The sequence below is a fragment of the Aplidium turbinatum genome, chromosome 3 (genome assembly GCF_918807975.1).
Source record: "Aplidium turbinatum chromosome 3, kaAplTurb1.1, whole genome shotgun sequence".
NCBI lineage: Eukaryota > Metazoa > Chordata > Ascidiacea > Aplousobranchia > Polyclinidae > Aplidium > Aplidium turbinatum.
Window position 1 is genome coordinate 35,257,202 of NC_137474.1, and position 23,401 is coordinate 35,280,602.

The 23,401-nt window shown below is 36.1% G+C and overlaps 1 protein-coding gene across 1 annotated transcript; it reads left to right on the forward strand.

Annotated features, from left to right (window-relative positions):
* Positions 1-2,512: 2,512 nt before the first annotated feature.
* LOC145766433 (uncharacterized) lies at positions 2,513-16,209 on the forward strand. Its single transcript, XM_082578142.1, has 8 exons — positions 2,513-2,902; positions 3,042-3,137; positions 4,796-4,928; positions 5,580-5,773; positions 6,784-6,844; positions 11,842-11,960; positions 12,327-12,438; positions 13,593-16,209. Exons 1-8 carry the CDS (start codon positions 2,582-2,584, stop codon positions 13,727-13,729), a joined length of 1,173 nt encoding a protein of 390 aa, XP_082434268.1. The 5' UTR covers positions 2,513-2,581; the 3' UTR covers positions 13,730-16,209.
* Positions 16,210-23,401: the final 7,192 nt, after the last annotated feature.

The following is a 23,401-nucleotide window of genomic DNA, read 5'->3' on the forward strand; positions in this document are numbered from 1 at the left end:
CACCACAAATTTGAGGAAAAAAGAAGCGAAGTTGGTAAAAGAGACTTTAACAAAAAAGTTTTATTGCTTATTAGAATATGAATTGTAATCAATTCGAAAAAAAATGTCTACCAAAGTACGGCAACATGAAAATCAGTAGCTGTGGAGTTGAGAAATTTATATCGATACCGTACTACTATTTAAAAACAACAAGACCAGATAAAGATAATATACAGGACAATGTAAAACTCCATAGCCTACGCGTTTTTCTTCTACTGAGTGAGTGATTTGACAGGTATAGCAGGTTTAAATTTGTTAGCCTACTATTTAAGAAAAAAGTTTCGATAAAAATCTAGCTGGAAACATAGGCTTTAACCTGCGCACAAACACATCTTTTTATTAGGTAGCTGGTAGCCCGTATGCATGGCTGAAAGACCAAAGTGTTACAATCAGTTTCAAAAATTCTTAAAGTTTTGTTCCATTTTAAATCTACATTTCTATTGACAGCCCGACTTATCGTAAGTTTTGTTTTGATATTTTTGAAAACAGTTTGAGCAAACATGCTCTTGAAATCTGACTTGTCAGCAAAATGTATAGACCTTTGCTTGATATTTCCGTATTGCTGTGCATAAGCTTTGGTAAACAACGGCCGAGCCAAATTCTCACATATTGTGAAAAGAAGAAGAAACACATGCTACAATAAAAAAGCGTGTTGATGGGTCATACTTTTGATTTTCCAGCAGCTTAAGCTACTACAGGACAAAATAGATCTTAGAAGGCCTGCTTTCAATTAAGAAATCGAGATTAAGGAGAATAGAGGTTCTTATCCAGCGAGAGGGCAATTGAGGAAAAACGCGCCAGTTGATGTCACGTGACCTCGAAGTAAACATGTCGCGCGAAAAGTTAGACGATATTCCAGCTAAGCCTGAGGCAAACTCAGAAGACGTGAGTCATTGCTAGATGGGTTATCTTAATAGCAGGTTAAGGTTGTTAATCTTCTTTTTATTGGTTATTATTTATACGATCAACAAAAACGCAACGTTTACTAAGCATGTTCAGACCCAGAGGATGGTTGCATTCTGATAAGAAATCAGCCCAGTTCTTTCATTGATTTAACGTCTGCAGACGTTGAACCAATATAAAAAAAGTACTGGTTTACTGGTTGAATATTGCAGTCTGTTAGTGACTAGCGAGCAATAGCTAAACCTTACCGACATCTCTCAGTCACCTAAATAATAAGGGAAAATAGAGCTTCATAGATCGTTCAATAGATAATTTAATTGAGTTGTTAAAAAATAATGATAGAAATAACGCGTTGAAAGCTCACGATGTTAACTTTAATTGATAAACATACGCTCAAGAACTTATAGCGTGGCTGCAGCAAATTATCAACAACGTTTCAAGAAAAGAACGATTTGTTCTTCAAAAGCAAAACTCGTGATGATGGTTAGAGCGAATGGTTGTCGAGATGTTTATTTTGTCCCAACGTTTTCATGATAAAATCTTAGTCAAAGAAAATGATTTTGCAGAGCATGAACTATAGCTCACTTCGTAGCAAAGATGTAAAAAAAAATTTCAGGTCCAAAATGGAAATGCTCAGATAACGTACGGCAATGGAAAGTTATAGCTTGCTGGGCTGCAACAACTTCGATATTATCTCAATTTTCTAAAAGGCGTCACGCTTGCATCTTTTTGTTTTGCCTCATTTCAAGCAGTGCTAGAAACGATTCAAGCAATTACTTACTTTCTGTAAACTGCCGTCAAAATTTCGGCAAACCTTTGCCACAAACAAACGTTTCTTGAAGTTGAAACAAGATTTAAAAGTGCAGACAAAAACAGGTAACGCGATCTTTAAATCCGGGATCATATGTTGAAATAATGTGTTCGCATAGCAGCAAAGCTCAATTCACAAACCAAGATAAAGATTTCGATTTGACTGACATGTCGCTAAGTTGATAATTCAGGTGCCTGACTACTAGCCACTCGCGTGTCTGAAAGAGATGTTGCTACAAGGCGGTAGTTAACAGCAATTTTCTTTTCGGCTAATTCGCATGATTGTTTTTCGATTTGGCTGCACTCAGTAATGGACTGTCGAAATTTATAAAAAAATTATATATCGCTTTTAGAAAAATATTCGTTTTTTGGTCTTTTAACCGTTGAGTTATATGCAAGCAAAATTGAGCAACTTTTTGTGTACATTCTCACACAGCAAAATCCGTCATTCTTACGTTGACCCAACATTTGTAGACGTTGGATCAATTTCGAAAAATATACAGAAGATATCGAAAGGTTTGACACAGGATTGAACACAGAACCAGTCTGCCTAATAAAATTTTTCTTGCATTTTTTCTGATGATTCAAGCCTATGCTCCACAAGAGTGTCATTTTCAACATTTTGTAGTAGCCCAGCAGGCAGTCACCAGAAGAAGGCAAGGAAAATTTTATAATCGGCAGTTTTGATGTTGTGTTATTGACGTTGTTTTTTGTTTTTATTGGACGTATGATGCATTTTTGTTGTGAAGAATCAAAGAAACTTAGGGGAGGAGTTCATAATTTGAAATTGCTCTGAAGATATTTGATTTAGGAGAAATTTTTATGAAGAATGGCTACCTCTAACCTGGATTGTGAGACGATTAGCGTGAACTACGCTGATAATGGCAACTGTGTAGATGTGCACTCAGTAGTTACACAAGTTGAAAAACAAGATGGACACAATTATTCAAGAAACAATGTTGCTTGTCAGTGCAAAGGAAAAAGTTTAAGACATTGTGGTTCCAAAAGAAGAAAGTTTTTTCACCAATCTTCCTTCATTTACGTTTGGGCAATTGCCACCACTGTGTTGTTACTATTGGTAACAATTGCGGGAATAATAAATTTTGTAAAATTGACCTCAGAAATGTGTGAACTAAAGCAGAATGTTTTGGTAAGTATTTTTTTTCCCATTTTTGGTTGTTTTTTCTGTAAACCTTTTCTTGCACAACGTTTCCTATCGAATTAAATTTCAATTTAATCTTCGTGTGAATATTAACCTTAATATTGTGTATTTTCGTCACATGTTTCAGTTATTGCAAAACGAAATGAATAATACACATCGGTCAGGGCAATTAACGACTTCATACTCAGATCTGATTCAACCCATGAAACATCGCTACTCGCAGGTGAGTTTGAATGATGACTTGAAGCAACCTGTAAATTCATGTAGAATCCAGTTACAGTAAGGTCCCTTCAGGTGTCACTATAGGCGAATTTTACACAACTAAAGTTTAGAAAAAAGTAAGTCCTTGCATGAAAAGAATGCGCATATTCATAACATATTTCTTCAAGGTTTTGAATATGTGTTGCTTGAAGTCTGGTTGTGATGGCCTAGTTCTAATTTTCTAAGACAAGCGGGCAGAAAGCCAATAGTCATGTCTATCTTTGATCATGTTAACATGTCATCAATACGCAATAACGTGATTCGGTGAGTTTAAAACCCAAAACCTTTCGACATAGCCTAGATCAGACACAAGATCAGTGATGTTTACCCAATGAAAGAATTTCCCTGTGTTTCTGCTTTGCCAGTAGTGAGAAAATAAACGTTGGCTGGCAATAACGTACTTTAACGTTAAATCAAAGTACAATAGAAAAAACTTTATCCTAGATATTTACAACGTTTTTATGCCAGTTTTTAATTGAGCAGATAACAAAGGAAAGAATAAAGTTATAAATACTTGTGGAATGCTAAACCTGGCTTGCGTTTTTTGAATTCATTGAATTTCTACCTTCATTGCTGAAAAAAAATCTATCATGTGTACATCGATTTAACGCTGGTGGATGTTAAGATAATGTAAAAAAGATGAACGTTATATGCTTTCTCTGCATTCTCCCAAATCTCTCCAGACAGCAAATCAACCGCTTTTTACATTGAATGTCTGCAGATTTTGAATCAATGTAGACGTTGAATCAATGTAAAAAATGATTGATTTTCTATCTGTTTGCATTGTTTTTAGGTTAAAACGTTGAAACGATATGGATATTGTAATCATTTGGTCAGCAGGCATATTAACCTGACAGGTTGTAAAACTTGTTTTGCTTCTAAACCACTAAGTCAACAAACTAACATGATTTAGTTTTACATCGTTGTCAAAGCGCTCGGTAATTCCTTTTCTCAGAAACCTATTTTCTACAAAATGAATGGCGTTCTTCTTTTCAATAAATTACTGCCACTGTGCTTAACGTTTTGTTCTAAAATTGGCCACAGACAAAAATACCTAGTCTTGTTGATTTCCTGTGCCAGTTTAAAAACGCAGATTTTAATTTGAAACAAGAGAATTTTTTTTATTTTGTAAATATTTTTCAAAGAAATGCCATCATTCAGTTGTACTTATTGTTGGTGAAACTTAAACAGCTTAACGCAATAGCCCTGGAATCTCATCCGATAAAATGCAGATTGTGAACAAAAAGCGGAAAGATGGTTCAACTCACGTGGTTAGTTACAAACAACAACACTTTAGCTACAAGCGGACATGGCTTGCGTGATCTAGTCTGCGTGAGCAGTTCAAAGCCTCTACAAGTATGCGAAACTACCAGGATTATGATTCCAAAGAAGTTTTGTCAGTCATTGGAAAAAAGTTTCCAAAATCCTATCAAATGCCGTTTGATTACATACAGTATTCTTAACCAGTAATGATTTTCCACATTGCTGCTTGCTTCTTTTGTCATCTTTTTTTCACTGTGCAAAAATCTTCTGTTTATAAGCTTTAACGTGGCATGAACTAGGACCCAACTCATGATCTAACTTTTCCACTTACACTAAACAAACGACACTGTCTTTCAGACAAACTCCAGACCAGAATCTTCTAGAACGAAACAATCTATTTCCAATTCTAAAGGACCATACAGGACCCCAAGCCAAGGGAGGAATCTTGAAACTCCTGAAAGAACTCAAGATGGGTCTCAGTTTGGTGCATGTGAGTATAGTTTTTTAATGTATCTTCTCTGAGATCTACGCTCTTGTACAGTTCTCAGATGTAGTGTATCACTTGATGCAGTAATTTTTAACTTGGTGGCCACAATCTCCCAAGAGGTCGTCTGGAAGTTTTACAAGAGTCCGTAAATGATTTGATTTTAGGAAAAAGCATAATAATTTAATCTTTAAAATTTGTTGCTAGAGAAGTTAAGTCAGACATGTGAAAGTAGGTCGGCAGAGTTTGTGTTTGATGTCGCTTTGAATTGGGGGTTTAAAACCCCTTTTATCCACTCTGAGGCGGTCGTTCCATTCATGCAACCAGTGAATAGACCACAAACAAAATAATGAATTATGACAAAGATTATCATTGTTGTACATGAAATACTTGAAGATTTCAGTTGCAAAAGTTAAACAACTTTTGAAAAGACTTGCTTGATCGTCCCATTCTCATGGCGAAGTAAATTACTTCCGAAACTGGTGCTGGAGGTAAAAAATTTGATGTATCTTTGTAAAGTTGTAGTCCAACCATAAAATCAGTTCACGTAACCAATATTTTTATGTACTGTAAAGCTCACTGGTGACCGACTCACATTTCTATTTTCATCACCGGGTCCTGTTGTATACTTACATTGCAATAATTCGTTTATTTTAGACTTACCTCTGTCTCATGGACGAGATGGAAGGGATGGGAGAGATGGGACATCTGGGCCGGTTGGGCCACCTGGACCACCTGGTCCCATAGGACCTCCTGGATTGACGATCACTGGTCCTACAGGGCCGATGGGGCAACAAGGACCTCCTGGCCCGGAAGGGTTACAAGGCACTGCTGGGCCTCCAGGAGCAGGGGTAAGTGAAAGAATATGGAAAATTTAGTAGAGTTCCAGACAGAAAAATCTGTCATTTTTACATTGATTCAACGTCTGCAGACGGATTTGGCTGTCTGGGGTGCGTTAATCAATGGAAGTGCTTTTATTTTTCATACTTTTAATGCTTTGTTACAAAATTGTACACAGTTGAAAAACAACATATGTGAATAATTGACGTCATCTTTTTTATTTGTACAGCATATCTTTTCAATATTGATCATGAAGTAAATCAATTTGCGTTTCGTCTTTGGAAGAACCTTTCGAAAATCCTTTGTTTGATAGTTAACTATATCATATGCCGGCAAAAGGACAGATCATGTTTTACAATCACCCAGCTTTATTAACCAAGCCAAACTAGTTGGCGAAAGTTACTTTATTTACATCGTCTTCATGTCTAGCGACATCGCTTTTGCTAAATGGAATGTTTTTAAATACTAGCGACGAAGGGTTGGTGTCAAAATGACCTTTATCACCAGGATCCTGTATTTTTATACCAACTGTCGTAAAAAAAGATTCTGGCTATTGGGTTCTTGACTATGCCTTTTTTTAACCCGATAAAACGTTAATCTCTGATTGAAAATCGTTAAAAAACCTTTGCATAAGGGGAGTTTGTTTGCAGGCCAGGTGAAAAGCATTAAATATGCTATAACACCTCGCCATCAACTGGGAATTTTTTTGCTTTGTCTTGAGCAGTCTTGATTCTATTTTACGAGTGCCTTGAAGACTCCTTAAACTTTCCAATAAATGTTTTTTTCATATTACGTCTTTACGTTCAGCGACGTTGAAACCATCCAAGGACGTAAGCCTTTGCTTGCCTTCTTGAGCCTTGGATCATAAAACTGATCCCGTAAAATCAAATTAAGCAAATAGAATCTTTAACGGCCGTTTTGCTTCAAAAGTATTTTTTTTCATTTTTCCGTTGATAAAGTTCAACAGGACGTTTAAATAACGTTTAAAATAAGCGTTCAACCTGTTTGCTTTATGTTTCAGTTTACTTCCTCAGTTATTCATTTACATGGTGATGGATCGTCAGATGTATCTTCTAACAAAGGTAACATTTCAGGTGTTTTATGATTCTTTTGTTGAAATTCAATGTTACGTTTGTGTGCTTTGACACAAAACGCAACTTCAACAAGCAAGGTGAAACACCCAGCAAAATATCAGCTCTTTTTGCATTGATTCAACGTCTGTAGCTAGACATGGATGCTACCATTTATAGATCAACCATTAGGCAAAAGTGAAAAATGCTACGCTTTAATCTGTAATAACTTATCTTTTAAAAACATCAACCAGTTTATTGCTGTGTTTGTCAAAAACAAACCTTTCTTTAACAAGTTCAATTGAAAAAGAAAATCCCCACTGGTCAACCATAAAAAGTTCAACCTCAATTAGCAGAAACAACCGTGGCAGTAACTTAAAGTTATGTAACAATGTTACTGTTAGCTACTGCGTACCTTTCTAAGTCAGGATTTTGGTCAGGATTACTGTACTTGGGTAGGATTACTGTACTTGGGTGGAAAAAATAGCATTCGTATTTCTTTGCCAAAAGGTAAGGTAGTTTAATGTTTTTCTCAAAGCATCTTGTTGGCGATACGTGCTGCCGAAAATTGTTTCTTGTGTTATCTATTTTTGAAGTCACACTGGGCAAGGTATTATGCTGATTTGAAAGACCTACGGGGAGACAAAGTAAACATCACGGGTCCTCGCCAATAGGGCACCAAGGTGACTTCGAGGTTTTTCTATGTCAAACCAACAGATTTCTACATCACACGTACAAACAAGCATTTTCCTGTAGCCTAAAGGCCAGTGTATGCGGACTTGCAGTCCACAATATCAGATTTGTCATCACACGCACAATAAACTTTAGTAATGCTTAGTATCCTTTGAGTTGCATATTGTCACATTGTAACACCTTATTGTACAGAGAAGAAGCGACGCTAAGCAATAGCTGTTAAAAAACACTACAATTACAGTGTAGCCTATAGGCTATACTGCACTGTGGTATTGGTTGAAAAAATGTAAGACAATTTTGTTGCCGAAGAATCTGTCTGCAGACGTTGAATCAATGTAAAAATGATGGATTTTGCTGTCTGGCAATGCAAAGCACGTTCACCATAAAACCACCGTTTTTGCCAATGACTATTTTGGTCTACAACGATCCTCTTTGTCAATGCCTGGCGCAGCGGCAGAATGCGGCAGCGGCAGCGCCATTGGCGACGATCGGTCTTCTTGTTGGTCGTTGTCCGAATGTCTACTCTACGTAACTCTTCGAGGTCTGCTGAAAGCTACATTCTTTATGTGGTTTTTACGTTTTACAGTTCACTAATCTTTTGTATTGATGGCATACAAGCATGTGCTGTCAGATTTTCTCCCATCACCGCTTCAATCAACCAAGCAAATCAATCCTTTTTGCAATGATTTAGTTTAGGGTCTACGTGTGTTGAATCAATGTAGAGAAAGATTGATTTGCTTGGAAGAAAAACGCTATTAGTCGGAACATCTTACTAGATATCCAATAGAAAGTATCACAATCTCCTATTGTGCTCAAGTCTACTTGGACAAGGCAGAAGACAGTTCCATGTTTTGAATCAATCTTATGTTGTTCTGTAAACATTGTTATCTGTCCATTTATTTGCTCACTTGTCTCGTTGACAAGAACTTTAAACGGACAAAGTTTACATTTAATTGAATTATAATTAACGTAGTAATAATTTTAAAATGTGACATATTTTAATGATCTGGGGAGTGGGGAGCATTGCTATTAGTGGTTCAGTTTTCACAGCCTAGGGGCAAACTGATTAACTTAAATGTGTTTTAAACCGAATTCATCAGAATAACACACTTTAAAGCCTTTTCACAAGTAGAGTGGTCATTCTTTACCTTGAAAGTTTTAAGTAGTCAAATATATCAAATTAAGGTTGGAAAGGTACAATGTTTTGAACACTGTTGTCAAATTTTATGGATGAACTAAGAATATAAAAACAATAAAGTGTAAACATTGAAAATCTCTTGTGACAACAAACTTGCACTGATCTTCATCATAAAAGAAGTGATAACAACAATGATTCTAAAATTATTTGGGTATTTTGGTAAGCATTAATAAAGAAAAATTGATTTAATAATGACAAAAGCCCACAGTAATTTCATCGATTGATTGATTTCCTCGGTACAATGTTGTTTGCCGAGCTGCCTCATATCTGCTCAACAAATTTAAGTGATGTGTTTTTCTTCGTGTAATTAAAACATTTATGTGATTGCCTTTTTGCCGTTGCGATATTTAGTTCATTCTTTGTGTATTTTTTGTTTTATACTGTGTATATTAGTTATTCAGATGCTTGAATAGCATGTTCTATAGCCGAAAACGTTTGCAATTTTTAGTTTATTTTTGCATATCATGTTAAATGGTTATATTAGTTTAGATGAAGACAGTTTTTGTTTTTGAAACGCTTGCTGAACATGAGTTTAGTATCCACATTTGAGCTTTCCATTTTTTGATTAGATTAACCAGACGTTCCAACCATTTTGCTCCTGAGTTAAACAACTTCTCCTCACAAGTCAATTGAAGCACAATAGCAAAATCACTTTTTAGAAAACGTTAATCACATATGAAACGATATCACAACAATCCTTACTGAATTGTATTGAACGATTAGCGATAACTTCATTGTCGTATGTGGTGTTGTTTTTGTAGACAAAGGCCTGCTGCGCCTTGTTTCTTAGCTGAATGGGTTTCCTGAGTTTTTTTTGTGCCAAATCGCTGTTTTGTAAATTGCCGCTTTATTTGCAGAACAGCTCAACCCGTGCTTGTAAATCATCCTTTTTTACATTGATTTAACGTCTACAGACAAACGACTAAAGGTCTGCAGACGGTTGGGTTGAGGTTTCCAATCTTGCAGAAATTCATCATTTCGACAATGCTTTGACATTTGCGGATGTGTAAATCGATGTGTTAGCTGTCGATTTTGGAGTTAAATTTGATATTGGTGTCATCTGATACCAAAGCTGACTAAAATTAGCACAGGCTCTTAATCTGCTCATAAATTTGAAGTATTTTTTTCTGGCTTGGTTAAAACGATTAATTTTGGATCTTCAGCTGTCTGGAAAATCAATTACTTTTCTTCATTTATCACCAGAAAGCATTCCAAAGCTTAACTTATTAAATCGCTAAATCTTTAGCTGTTGACCTAATAAAAATTAACATAAGTCAACAACAGATGGCAAGAATATGTGTAGAAATCATATGACTACGAATGTATGGAAATATTCCAAGCAAAGAAGTGAAACCACAAAATTTATGGAAGATAAAATTAGAGATGTAATCGCAAGCCTCTCTGATAAAAATCAAGTGGAGAAGATGAAATGCCAGCAGAACTTCTGACAAATTAGGGAAAGCGAGAATACAAAACCAATACTAACAATGTCATGCAAAAACTACACTACGACTAAACAAATTGGACAAAAAATTGGAGTGCAAGAGAAACTGGCAAATGATTTAGCAAACGAAAGATGAAATTTGCGGACTTATTTTAAGAGGATGAAGAGTTGCAGGAGAAGAAGGAAACGAACTTGGAGAGTATCAGAAAAACAAGAACAGCAGAAGTTAACGACTTGTGGAAACAATTACAGACAACCTTTGGCTCGAAAACGGCACATGGTGATGACGATAACAATGATGATGATGCGATTTAACTTGCAAGAATCAAGTTAATTAAACGTTTAAATTTGACGGAGTCATTTTTGTTATCGTTTTTGATTAGAGAAAGGCCGAGCCATGTGGCCGAGTGAAAGGAACTGGCCACCCTACTCTCGTTAGTGCCGAAGTCTTAGTATAGGCCTAATGATAACCTTATCTTCTCCTCTCCCAATGCTTGGGTCAAGTATGGGACTCACCTTTACCTTTTTATTACAATTGCAAGTCCTTGATGTCAGTGTGTTTTGGTAAAACTTGTAATTGTTTTGGGTCAATGTCTCAGCCCGGGATGTATAATTTACAGCATATTCTGAAAGCATACCAGCATTTTTATCAGTATATACTCTTTTGTCCGCACTTATCTAAACGCATTCAAAATTGTTTTCATGTTTTATCTGTGTGATAAAGCAGAAGTCCCTTTCAATTAAATTTATCAGAATAGCCTTCGTCTTGAAATTGGTGTTGATTGCTTGAAAGGTGATTAAACATTTTTGTACGTCAGTTCAATGTAATTTATCTGAATGTCACGTGCACGTTTCTATGCATCCGAAGCAACCTTAGAAAATTAGGCCATGTTTTTATTGGATGAATGACTTTTACTCCAAGTTTCAACAGCCACACTTAGGTGGTTTCAGTCCAATGATCACAAGAGCCTGTACACCAAGCGACCACACTCTTTTGGCATCGCTTTGAGGTTTAGTGACATTAAATTGATATTAAAAAAACACTTGCCCTCTGGATTTGTTTAGGCTTAGCGACTTTGCCAAAAAATGAAGACATAATCTCAAGATATGGCAATAAATATATGAAGTCAATGACACTTGAAGATCTTTATGGAGTAGCAAAATTTTCTATTAATTCACATTTCGACTTCAAGGCGCGCTAGAAAGCAACTCAAATATAACATTCTTTTCTCATTGGTCACTTTATATTGTATTGTTTTAAAGCAATCTACCATGATGAGATTACAAAATATTTCTTGCGTTCTTCCGATGACTGCAGACTATAGGCAACCACAAGATGTTGGAAATAATAACCAGCTTTATTTCCGACGTTTTGTCAGTCAGCACGACTGACTTTGTCAAGGGGAAGGGCCATAACCAGAAAGTGGTCTTAGGAAGGCAATTTTAACAAGACACGTGTGTAGCTCTACAATTTCTACATTAATCGGACGTTGCAAATACACCGTGAATAAAGTTGCTTTTAGACATAGAAGTAATGCAAAAGAACCCATTTTAATGACACAATAGTTTTCAGCACAAGGCTGAGTTTGCCCGAACAAGGATGATCTATTTGCTTCATTCTGTCCGTGATAATTACAGTACATCAGAAGACCTTGTAATAATATTCATTTCCAGATGGTGTGCTGGTGCATTGGATAAAAGCATCTTGGAGCTCAACACAAAACTTCCGATATTTTCGTCATAATGGAACAGTCCAGGTGCAATCCAGCGGAGTGTATTACATATATTCTCAAGTAGGTGATAATCATGATGATAATACCGTAGCATTTAAAATGATCATGATGAATTTCTTTTGTTATCAGGCACTAAACACACAAAAATCATGTTTTAACCATTTTTCGATAAAACGTAGAAGAACAGCTTTAGTATACATTTATTTTCACATGTTTTTCACATCTTCAATCACTGAAAATAAGCTACGACAAAAGGAAACCACTCTTCGACAAAAGAAACATTTCACAGCAAAATGTTTAATATTTGCCTACTTCTATTAAAAATGTGCTTTATTAATTGTCACAAAAACTTTCAGCTGTTTTATTACAGAAAAGCAAAATATGTCGATGAACATTATATCTCTGATTTACAATATTATTTTTCAGTTGCTCACCGTGGATTCTAACCCAGCAGTTCTAAGCCACGAGGTGAAAATAAATGGCAACACTTTTCTTCGGTGTAAACGCGTCTCCACAAGAAGCACATGCTTCACTTCAGGTTGGTACTGTACTATTAATATCATTGCAATATCATCCTCTGCTTTTTGGGCCAAACAATTTATATCAATAACGCTACCATAAGGATTAGATCTTTTAGTATAGCTTTTATTACACTTTAAAGTGTTCATTTTTCTTGATCATTGATATAACTAATGGCTTGTGTTCATTGATAAATGATTATTTATTATGATCAATTTGATATTCATTTACTGAATGTTTGTAACATTCTTTGCTTTTTCTGCTGAGGCCAAAGCTAGGCTATCACAAACTTGAAAATAAGCTTGTGATAGCAGTGTAGCTTGTGGTTTTGACTATTACAACTTTTCCTCCTGAACTGATCTTTAAAAGAGTAGCCTCCCTCTGAGCATTTTCGTGTAACTTCCAAACACAAAAACGTCTTAAAAATACAACTGCAAATTAGTAAACAATACCATGAATAATATTTAGGAACGTAAAGAAATTAAACAAAATTGCATGCTTTTTGCTTATTTAAAGATGAAACTTGAGATAATGCTACTCTTTGTGTATTCCACAAATGCGATAAAACATTCATATCGACTGACGTTTTCAAACTAGAAAGGCAGTACACCTTTAGCAAAAGTTACCTGTTTTTGCATCGTTTCAATGTAGACAGGCTTGAAGCAATTTGAAAACAGCAACTTCGCTTGCCTTGCGTACCATATTGCCTTTAAAAAGCTTTATATGCTATTGCTACTACACGGCATTTTGTAGCGGGTACAATGGCTGCAAAGCAATTGCACTCGCAATCAAAGTTTTGAAAGTGATATGATTTGACATATGAAATGCACTTATGCCAAAGCAAAACCACACTACAATTTCAACAATATAGACAGAATTCAGAAAATTGAATAAGGCTGTTCACCAGGCATTTATGTAAATAACATGATAGACACACTTCAGAGATATTTTTTTCACGAGCTTAGTGCAAACATGGCCTACTCAAATTCTCGTATTCGTATGCCACGGCGCAAGATACAGCTTATTTTTTTCGTTGAATTTTTTGCTATTTCTCCATTTATTTTAAAATCGTGGTCGGTTTGTGGTTTGTGGACTACTGCTCTATAGTAACCAGCGGCAAATCCTTTTGTTTCTTTTTCTGATATTCTGTATCGAACTCGTTTTTATTTGCAGGTGTCCACAAATTAGAAGCTCTGGACAACGTGTACATATCCACAACGTATCCAAAGACAAAAACGGACATGATTAGCGACGTGTCGTTTTTTGGCGTTGTTCAGTGGTCCGCCCACTTGCCCAGAGACGAGTTATAATGGCCAGAGATTTTGTTCAGGACCCCCCAAATCACATTGCTTGACAAATTGACATGCATTCAAAGCTATATGACAATGCGATAATGCCATGTGATTTGGAGGTCAAAGATGTAGTTATTACGACTCTTGTTTATATCTTTAGCTTGCATTTCATTTTTTTAGAACTTTTATGCTGTGTTAGTAATGTTTTTGCAAAGACTCAAAGATAATGTGAACGTTTAACCTTTTAAACTTTTCTGAAGCTCTATAAGCACACAAATGTGAGTCAAATTTCTGTATAAAAAAAGGATTGTGTTGTTACTAGAGCTTACGGAAAAGAGAGGATTCTGATGTCAATACTGTATGTTTTAGTTTCAATAACTGATACGTTATGATGGTCAACTTGGAACGCAACTGCCCGGACAGTAGAAGTTTACTTTTTCACTTCGTTCAACGTTAGATGTTGAAACGATGTGATATCGTCTTTTGCTGACTTGATGTTTGTTGGCCAACGAACGTGATGTCCATTTACCACCCTGGCCCACATGTTACCACTTTTTTGTTGGGTTTAACCAATCAGTCTGAATAGCAATCATCCGCTAAGAGCCAATCGTCATTTTCATACTTTTTCTGTGATTTTGAGTCTAGTTTTATGGCTGTGTTTTTCGTTTTTTATATTTTTGTTTGTGCTATTTCAAGTTACTGCCAAAACACGTTTGTCTTTTACATGAATGCGACGTGGCCTGACGTTGACGTAAAACGTTTTGAAGTAAAGCGTTGCTTGATGTAACGTTGTACCAAACAGAAGCGAAAACTGTGAACTTTCTGTTTTCCACTTACCACTGCCCACCATTACTTTTCCCGATAGATGCATTCTCGTACACTGCCGCTCTCAATCACCTGCCGTTTGATATTTACCGCCAATCATATGTGATTTGAATTAGCTTAGGTCTATAGAACCTTACTGTTCCATTGTAAAGAGGTATAATATGTTTATTAGGTTATGTCATTGAACTGTTTGCATGGTAGCTAATGAACAGTCAAATTCACCATCTGCTACGAAACTAGGATTTGTTTGCGCGAAACTAGAAGCACAAAACGCTGTGACTTCAAACATCGAAATTGCGTCAATTTTCTATCAACATTTAAAGGCTTGGCAACGTCAATTTGTTTTAAGATAATTTTACGGTCGTCTGATGAAAGTCAATATCATAGCGAAAAATACAAGTGTGAGCCTACATTTTCGCAGTTTAAAACGCATTTAAAAGGGCAGTTTTTTGTTTTTTATCTGGCCGTCAACAAGCACACACACACACTCCATGTTTAAGTCATACGCAAATTTCATATGTTGTGCTTCATTGCCCCTTTTAATATGTACCAGACTTTGACTTACTAGAGCCCTCATTCGGCTTTCTTTCGATGATGATATTTTCCCCCAATTTTAAAATTATTGCGCAAGCAGTGCCACGTTTTATTCATAATTTTAAAATAATCAGAACCACACTTATTTCTATTTAAACATACTCTATTTATTAAAAGAGTACTTTCACTTGGAGACTTTTTTATGGTTAACCGAATAAAAACTACCCTCTTTGTTTTCAAAAACAAAACTTACAAGTACTCTCCATTTCAAGATTTGTCAAATCTTGGCGTAGGTATGCCAACTGCTGACCTGTTGCTTTTAATATTGACATGCGATCCCTTTTTCCAAATAACAAATTTAAGATATTTTTCTGCAGCTGACAAGAGTGTTTTCAGGTTGTACGATAAAAGGGTTCAACGTTTTTATTTGTATTTGTACTGTATCTGTATTAATGAATACTGAAAAGTTGATCAGGATTCAGTATCTTTTCTAGCAGTAGTTGCACCGTTCATCTGATGAATGTGAAATGAAAGGGTGTTACTGTAATGTTTGCCAAACAGCATAATGATGTGAAATTATGCGAATTGTATTATGCCTTCTTTTTACATCGTTATCATTCATGGCCGAATGCCCATAAGCTCATCGTACTGTATTTTGTTTTGCTGAATAACTTTTTTAAGCTAAAGGGCCAAAACGGTTTGTTTGGTCGACATACTTGCATTTAAAGGTGCTTTACCCAAGCCTATACTTTTGTTTTTGTAGTTTATTCATAAGTTGTTTTTTGTAATACGATTTTTGTATTTAGCTTGATTTCACCAGTTGTTATTCATTTTTACTTTTTGTTGTATTATTGCCTTAGAAGTTTATCGGGAAAAAGTGATTGACTTCCTGCAATGTAAAACAGGTTGGCGCAAGGGAATTTCTTTTTTCACTCAGTACTATACAATCTCGAAGGTTTCAATAAGATTTATAAAATGGCCTTCATTTTGAATTTTTCTTCCTCCGTGATAAGGTTTGGAGTAGCATTACGTCATGAGGTTTTCAATGTCAGTGCCTTTTTCTTCAATTCAATGGCATATTAAAACCGCATTAAAAAAACTTTTTGGTTTATTTCTATGTCCAATAAAATTCCCCCGTAGAGCTGTGTTGACAGTGCAGTAGAGCAGTGCCGGTCTTAGGGTATTTCGGGCCCTATGCGAAATATGCTTTGCGGGCCCCAATGACAATGATCCAATTCAGTAGCGTAACTAGGTATTTTGAAAGGGGAGGTGGGTGGTTTGACGGTCGGTGAGCCAAGCTTAACAGTGTGATCGCCGAAGGCGACACCCAGCGGCGAGGGGTCTGGGGGGGCCTCCCCCAAAACAATTTGAAAAATTACTTTGAATTTGGGGCATTCTGAGAGCATGTTCAACAAAATTTGGGTATGAATATTACTGTAAAATGGTGCTGTCCGCTAGCATAGCAAAAGGATAAGATCATGCTTTCTTTGGCATTTTTCGGAAATAAAGCCATGTCTCTATGTTGAGTCTGGATGCAACCTATTTCGTATCCTGATTTCGTACCCTGAAATCGAAGTAACAAAATCAAATTTCGACCTATTTCGTCCCCTGAAAAGATCGAGAGAAATTTTGAAATGTTTGCAGCAACTCCAATCAGCGACTTCGGCTCTGTTGTTTTTTTTTCTAGATCTTTTCAGGGTACGAAATGTTCAGGGGATGAAATCAGTTGCACCCGTTGAGTCTCTGTTTTCTTTTTGCTAATTCCTTTGTTGAATTCACTTGTTGAATTTTTTCATTGGAAATGACAAAATTACTGCATTTTCTAAGTAAATTGCGGGCCCTGTGCAATCGCACGGTTTGCACACCCCAAAGACCGGCACTGAGTAGAGGAGTGGTCAGTAATTTGTAAACTGAGAGGGTTTGAGCTTTCGACTTCATAATCTTACTTTCTATGATCAGAAATAAACTTTGAAATTTAATAGTCAAGTGCCAAAACTACTACTATATACAGTAGGCTATAGATCAGTTTTGCTTTCACAGTTGATATGAGAAAGTGGGAAAAAAGAAAGAACAAAGAGGCCAAACTTCGTACCACCTTTTATCCTGTCGGATATTTTGACGGAAAGTTGTATGACGCAAACGAAACGAAGGTTTCTCAATTTCAAATGACAAGCAATCAGAGCAGCGGTATGCTGCATTCGTTAAAAAGCAAGATGCAGTTTGTAAAAGGAAAAATTATTTCATAGTATTGAACTTAATCGAAATCGTGTTAAATCGTTGTTTCATTTTTTAGTTGCTGAAAAATGTCACTTAGCTTATGCCAGTTGATCTCGTCAAACATATTAATAATTATGTTTTCTGCTTGGGAGGCGTCAAGGCTTCGTATTTAGAGGTAATACGAAAAGTGATCTTCACTCAACCGTGGCAATCAAATAATTCAGTTTGATTTTGTTTTTAGCCACTAAAACGTAAACAGTAGGCTACTTGCCATGACATAGCAATAGTCAAAAAATAGCAGAAGCAACGAAAAGCGAAGGTCAAAACGTGGTTAAGACCAAAACAAGATGCGTAGTCGCCTACAATAACACAGCATTGTAATAACATCATCAGAAAAACGCATTAACACGTGTAATATTATTTTTATTTTGTTGTCCATTTTTCGAAGTTGACACAGTCATAGTCTTGAGCCGTGCGGTCTTTTTTCAATATACGTTGTACCTCAAGGTGGCGAAAAAGAGTTTCTAATGCAAGGTCGTGCAACTGTTGTTACTTTTTACATTCAAATTTTTGAAAGTTATGAGAAAGTTTTCTTGGCATACTTTTTCTTGTCAAAGCACCTTAAATTAAATAATGCTTCAAGCTTCTGATTTCTTTTTGTTTTTACACGTGCCCGTTGTTTACAGATAAGTTTTTTTTTTGCGGTGTATAATTGATGGCATATATGCAAGGAAATAAGTCACAGAGCACATGCTGTGGAATAGAACGGAAGTCTTCCATATTTTATGGCATGAAAAGTTTATTTTTTCTGTTTTATTTCTTACGCAAATATCTTAGATCTTACACGAAGAAACACGTGCTAAAGCCATACGATAAGTGAGACATTGAAAGCAGGAAGATTTTGTTTTCAAATGAACTTGTTACTTGTTGTTTAATTAACCTATAGAAATTCCTTAATTCATGTTTTGATTAAATTATCGCTCATAGTTTTTTAAAATTCTAGAGTTAAAAAATAATAGTTTTCGATACTCCGTGGAGTTGGTGACGTCACTTTTGTTTTAAGCATGGATCTCAAATGTAGCAGCCTTGGGAGAAACTCTTCTCATTTCCGAGAGCTAAAATCTACCCTTACAGTCGGGGCTGTTTAAGCAGGTTACTAGGACATAGTACCGAAGAGAAATAACCTACGTGTGATGTAGAAACCGATTTTCGATCATTGGTAACCACTCAGAATAACAAAAATTACCAAGCAGCTGCAAACAATGTTGCAACAAGGCAAAGCAAAAAAAGCAAACTTTTTGAACATTTTTTTTTTTAGCAGCAAACCACACACCTCTTACAGAATTACGCCTTTTGACCTCACGTTTTGTATGGCTTTATTTTGTTTTACTGTATAATGTTTGTTTTTAATAATAACTATGATGCCTACAAATCTTTTTAGGTCCGCGATTGTTTACGTATTAAATTTGACAACTTCGTAGCAAGTTTAAAATTAAATTTTTAGCATTGAAAGCTTTAATATCTATTTTGATTCAAAACTCGGTGAAAACTGCGTTTTTTGGATATTATTATCAATAAAATGGGCCTACCGTTGCATGTCTTATACAAAGAACTATTTAACTGTTACCCAGATCAGAGTTTGCGCGTCATCATAATTAATCTATAAGACATTTGTCCTTTTTCGCAACGTAGCAAGAAATTGATGAATTGCAAGTGGGCCTACCCTGTGATCCACACTACACAGCTCGAGACTCCGACTAAACAACCACATTCAGTCAATAAATCGTTTGTTCATTGACAATAGGCTATTGCAATTTCAGCAACAGTTTGACCGTTTGTCTCAATGAACGGAAAATGGCGCCATTTTCCCATCGATAGGTGATATGCCCTAGCTACCACATTTCACACAAATTGTGCAAGTTAAGATATGTGACCTCGTGTGAGAACTGAGCAATAACTCAACAAAGCGTTCTGCAACATTGTAATGGCCTTGATACAAAAGCGTGATGTCACGCGGCAATGCATTGTAGCCTACTTTTTCCAAATGTTTGTTTGGGTTGAGTGCTTTTGCAAGTCACGCTATCGCTTACGTTTCCATAGCACCACGAATTCTTGTCACAAGTTTCAATATTTTTCCATTGTTTGTCTGTGCCAACTGAAAGTTCAAATATTTTGATGCTTTCCAAATTAATCACATGCTGTCATTCTCACATGATGAGTTAATCAGGCGTTAATTTATGATTTGCTTTAGAAAATTGTAAACATTCCTTTCACGATTACGCCGCATCGTCAGCTTACTTTACGGCATAGCCTACTATCAGCTATTCTTTTCAATTTATGAGTTCCCACAGACAATGAGATGTACTGTAAATTTAACAGTTGCTCATATCCCTTGAAACATTTTTTTCTTTTTCTTTTGTACAAGACCTTGGGAGTTTCAACCTTATTCGTCCATTTTCTTGTTGCTGTACAAGGCTGGAAGCGGACTACATAATCTTTCATCAGCAGTGGAGTTTTGGGCATTCACTTTTTTCAGCAAGTTTCAAACACCCAATTCGTTTGGGCAATGGCTTTTCCGATCCTACTAAAATAAAATGATGAGATTTTGCAAACAAAGTATGCAGTGGAAGCTTGTTGAAAAAAGAGAACGCCCAAAAATATGGTTACTTACCTAACAGATTACGCTACTACCATAAATCGTATTACAAATCCATTCAATGTGCTAAAGTAGCCAACTAAAATAAATAAATAAACTAAAAGAATTAGAATGGTACTGTGCTACATATTTTAACCTATGTGACATCCAGTCGAGGATGTCAGAAAAGCTCCAATACTGTGAAAGATCAAGAACAAGAAAGCTTTACTTGTTTAGTCAATTTTATCTCAAGTGGATCTTAATAAAACAAAAATCCAAGAAACTGAACACATATTTAGTTTCTTTTGAGATTATAGCAACTTTTTCAAAACTGAAAAGGACAATCAAATTGCTTTCCAACATCCCCAGATACATTAACTTGCATTTCAACATCATAGATACATTATTTACGCATCATTGCGATTGCCAAAGGCTCACCACTAACTCTCAGTCTACCTTTCTAGACAGTGCTCCGCAACCGGTGTGCCGCGGCACACCACTGTGCCGCGAGGCGATGCTAGGTGTGCCGCGAGATAACTATCATCAGAAAATACTTTTTGAAAAGAAAGGAGTTTTTATGTTTTAAAAATTCGCGCTTTACCACTGCAAGACAACTCAAACTCTAGTTAGACTTCCCACAGTGCATTTATGATGTTTTTGCCTCACATTTGAAGTTTTCGCAGTGGGTGGGCTGCCCTAGTTTAAAAAAAGGCAGGTTAACGTGGTTAGTGTATTTTTAGAAGTCAGGCTAGGTCATTTGGAATTGTCAGTCAGCAGTGTTTAATAAAAATTTTCATAATATTAAAAGCATAGCTGTTAAGTGTAGTACGTTTTGTCAATGGCGACTCCATAACAAACGAGTATTTATTTTGCAAAGAACTTTCAGAACGAACGACTGGCCAGGAAATTTTTAGAGAGACCAACGAGTTTTTCATAACCCATGGTATCCATTGGAATAACTGGATCAACGTTTGCACAGATGGTGCTTCAGCAATTGTGGGCGAAGGAAAAGGTTTTGCTGCATGGGTAAAACGTCAAAATCCAGCAATTCAACTTACGCAGTGCTGCTTACACAGGGAAGCCTTGATGATCAAAAATTTGCCAACGGAGCTGACAGAAACAATGAACGACTGCTGTATCCAAATTGTTAACTTCATAAAAGCAAGAGCTTTGAATTCAAGCATTTTTTCATTGCTATGCGAAGAAATTGGATCAGAACATCAATCACAGCTATTTTACACTTCTGTGCGTTGGCTTTCTTGGGGAAAAGACCTCGCAAGACTTTTCGAGCTAAGGCCTGTAATAAATGAATTCTTATTAAATCAGAACAACCATGATTTGTATAAACATCTTGCAGATAATCATTAAATTGCCAAACTTGCATGTATGACCGACATATATGAACTCTCGAATGAACTCAATATCAAAATGAAAGGCAAAGGTGAAACATACTGACATGTTCTGACAATATAAGATTTAAAGAGAAAATAGTTTTCTGGAAAAACGAGTGAAGAGGATCACTGAAAATGTTTCCCAAAAGCAACCTAAATAGTATTGATAAAAAATTGATGTTTGATTTGGTCAAAGAGCACTTAACTTTGTTACATGAGAAATATGACCATTACTTTTTCACAATTAACACGGAACAATACGATTGGATCCGAAATCCTTTTGCGGCTAATGTTGAAATACCAACGCAAGACTTGACTTTGCCTGTTAGAGAAAATTTTCTTGAAGTACGAAATGACAGAACTTTGATATTAAAATTCAGCGATGTTCCACTTGATGAGTTTTGGATTTCTATTGAAGAAGAATACAAGCAAATTTCGCAGGCTGCTATTAAAATTCTGCTCTAGTTTTGCACCACTTATTTGTGTGAACAAAGTTTTTCTACTTTGGTATTGATCAAAAACAATAAAAGATCCTGCAAGAAATTGATGGTGAACTTCGAGTTATTCTTTCAAATATTGCGCCGAACATAGCCTACAGCGACTGTGCTCATTGAAACATTTTTTTTTACATTTTGAAAATGTGTCGGCCGAATTGTGCCGCAGAGTTTTAAAGAGTTTTTAAGTGTGCCGTGAGTGAATAAAGGTTGCGGAGCACTGTTCTAGGAGACAAGACGTAAAACCAAGACAAAGTGCAAAAACCAAGCCATGGGATCGAGTAAGAAATGCAAAGGGAGACTTCTTTGGCTTATCGTTGAACATGTTGATAGGCTTGCATTAGTGGATTCAAAAGTGTTTATTTATATTGTAATTTTATGGACAACGTTGTTACAATTACACATTTAGGATGTTTGCTTTAGCCCTTTGTATCTAGCTACGTAGGCTACGGTGTATGCGGATAGTCTATGTATGAAAGAAAATAGGCTAGTATCTTGTTTTTTACCGAAATTGTTTAATAAAAATTTTGTCAAAGCCGAAGTCCATTCGTGGACAAAGTTACAAGATCGTGTATATACTTTGATAATTTACTTGATATATACTTTGATAAGTGATCACAAGAGATTGTACCAATTCACTAGTATGAAAATATCATGTAACCGAGATAACTGCAGACAGTGTACACCGTTTCGAACTTCCGGTCTCCTCAGTGCAGTAGGTACACTGGAATGACCATGAAGGTGTATACCTCCATGTGACATTTTCCCATTTGTGGTTCCTAAACACCAAACGATAACGGCAGCCTACCTAACAATATGTGTAACCTAGATATGTGGATTGACGGAAGGTCGACGTACTCGATAAAAGCTACTCATTCAAGATGCTGAGTCAGGGGCGTTTTTGTGTCTAGCAATGTGTCTAGCAATGTGTCTAGCAATGCATTCACATCCACGTTTCTACATACCGTAGTTTTTGTTTCTAATATCACCAGAAACATTGCTCATTGTTCAGAGCAATTTTGATCACAAAGTACGACAAGGAGTGATGCATTGCGTTCAGGGGCAACCAATGAAATGTAGAACTTTTTCAAAAACAGAAAAAACTATTAGGCCTACTGTATTCAGTGTTTTATTGTTATGTGGCTACCAACGAAATGCGTTTCAAAGCAGATAGTTTTTCAAAAACAATAAAAAAGGATAAGTTGTTTGTTTTATAAAAGTCACATCAAGCTCAATATTTTTATTTCCGTTTTATATTTAATTAAATCTCCGCTTTCAAATCTAGACTTTTCTGGATTTATGTGTGGAGCGGTTCAAACTGAAAGTTGACGTTCTGAATCCTGTCTCATGTTAATCATCCGTTGACTCAATGCATGAAGCGCACGGGATCAATCGATCTCCGAGTCCAACCAACATCAAAGTAATTAATTAAATGACATCTTTTTCAATGTGGATTTAAAAGGTTTGGCACTTGAAAGACAAAAGATGGTTGCATGATGCGAAGGTTGTGTTGTCGTATGCTAAACAGGATAATGTGAAAAATTTAACACCTGACCTTAAGCTTTCGTTTTTGTTTTCTTATCATTATTCTTTC

Coding starts and splice junctions, on each gene's coding strand:
- LOC145766433 (XM_082578142.1), top strand. CDS start 2,582: ATGGCTACCTCTAACCTGGATTGTGAGACGATTAGCGTGAACTACGCT. Junction 4,929..5,579: donor TGGGTCTCAGTTTGGTGCAT/GTGAGTATAGTT, acceptor CGTTTATTTTAG/ACTTACCTCTGTCTCATGGA. Junction 6,845..11,841: donor AGATGTATCTTCTAACAAAG/GTAACATTTCAG, acceptor ATTCATTTCCAG/ATGGTGTGCTGGTGCATTGG.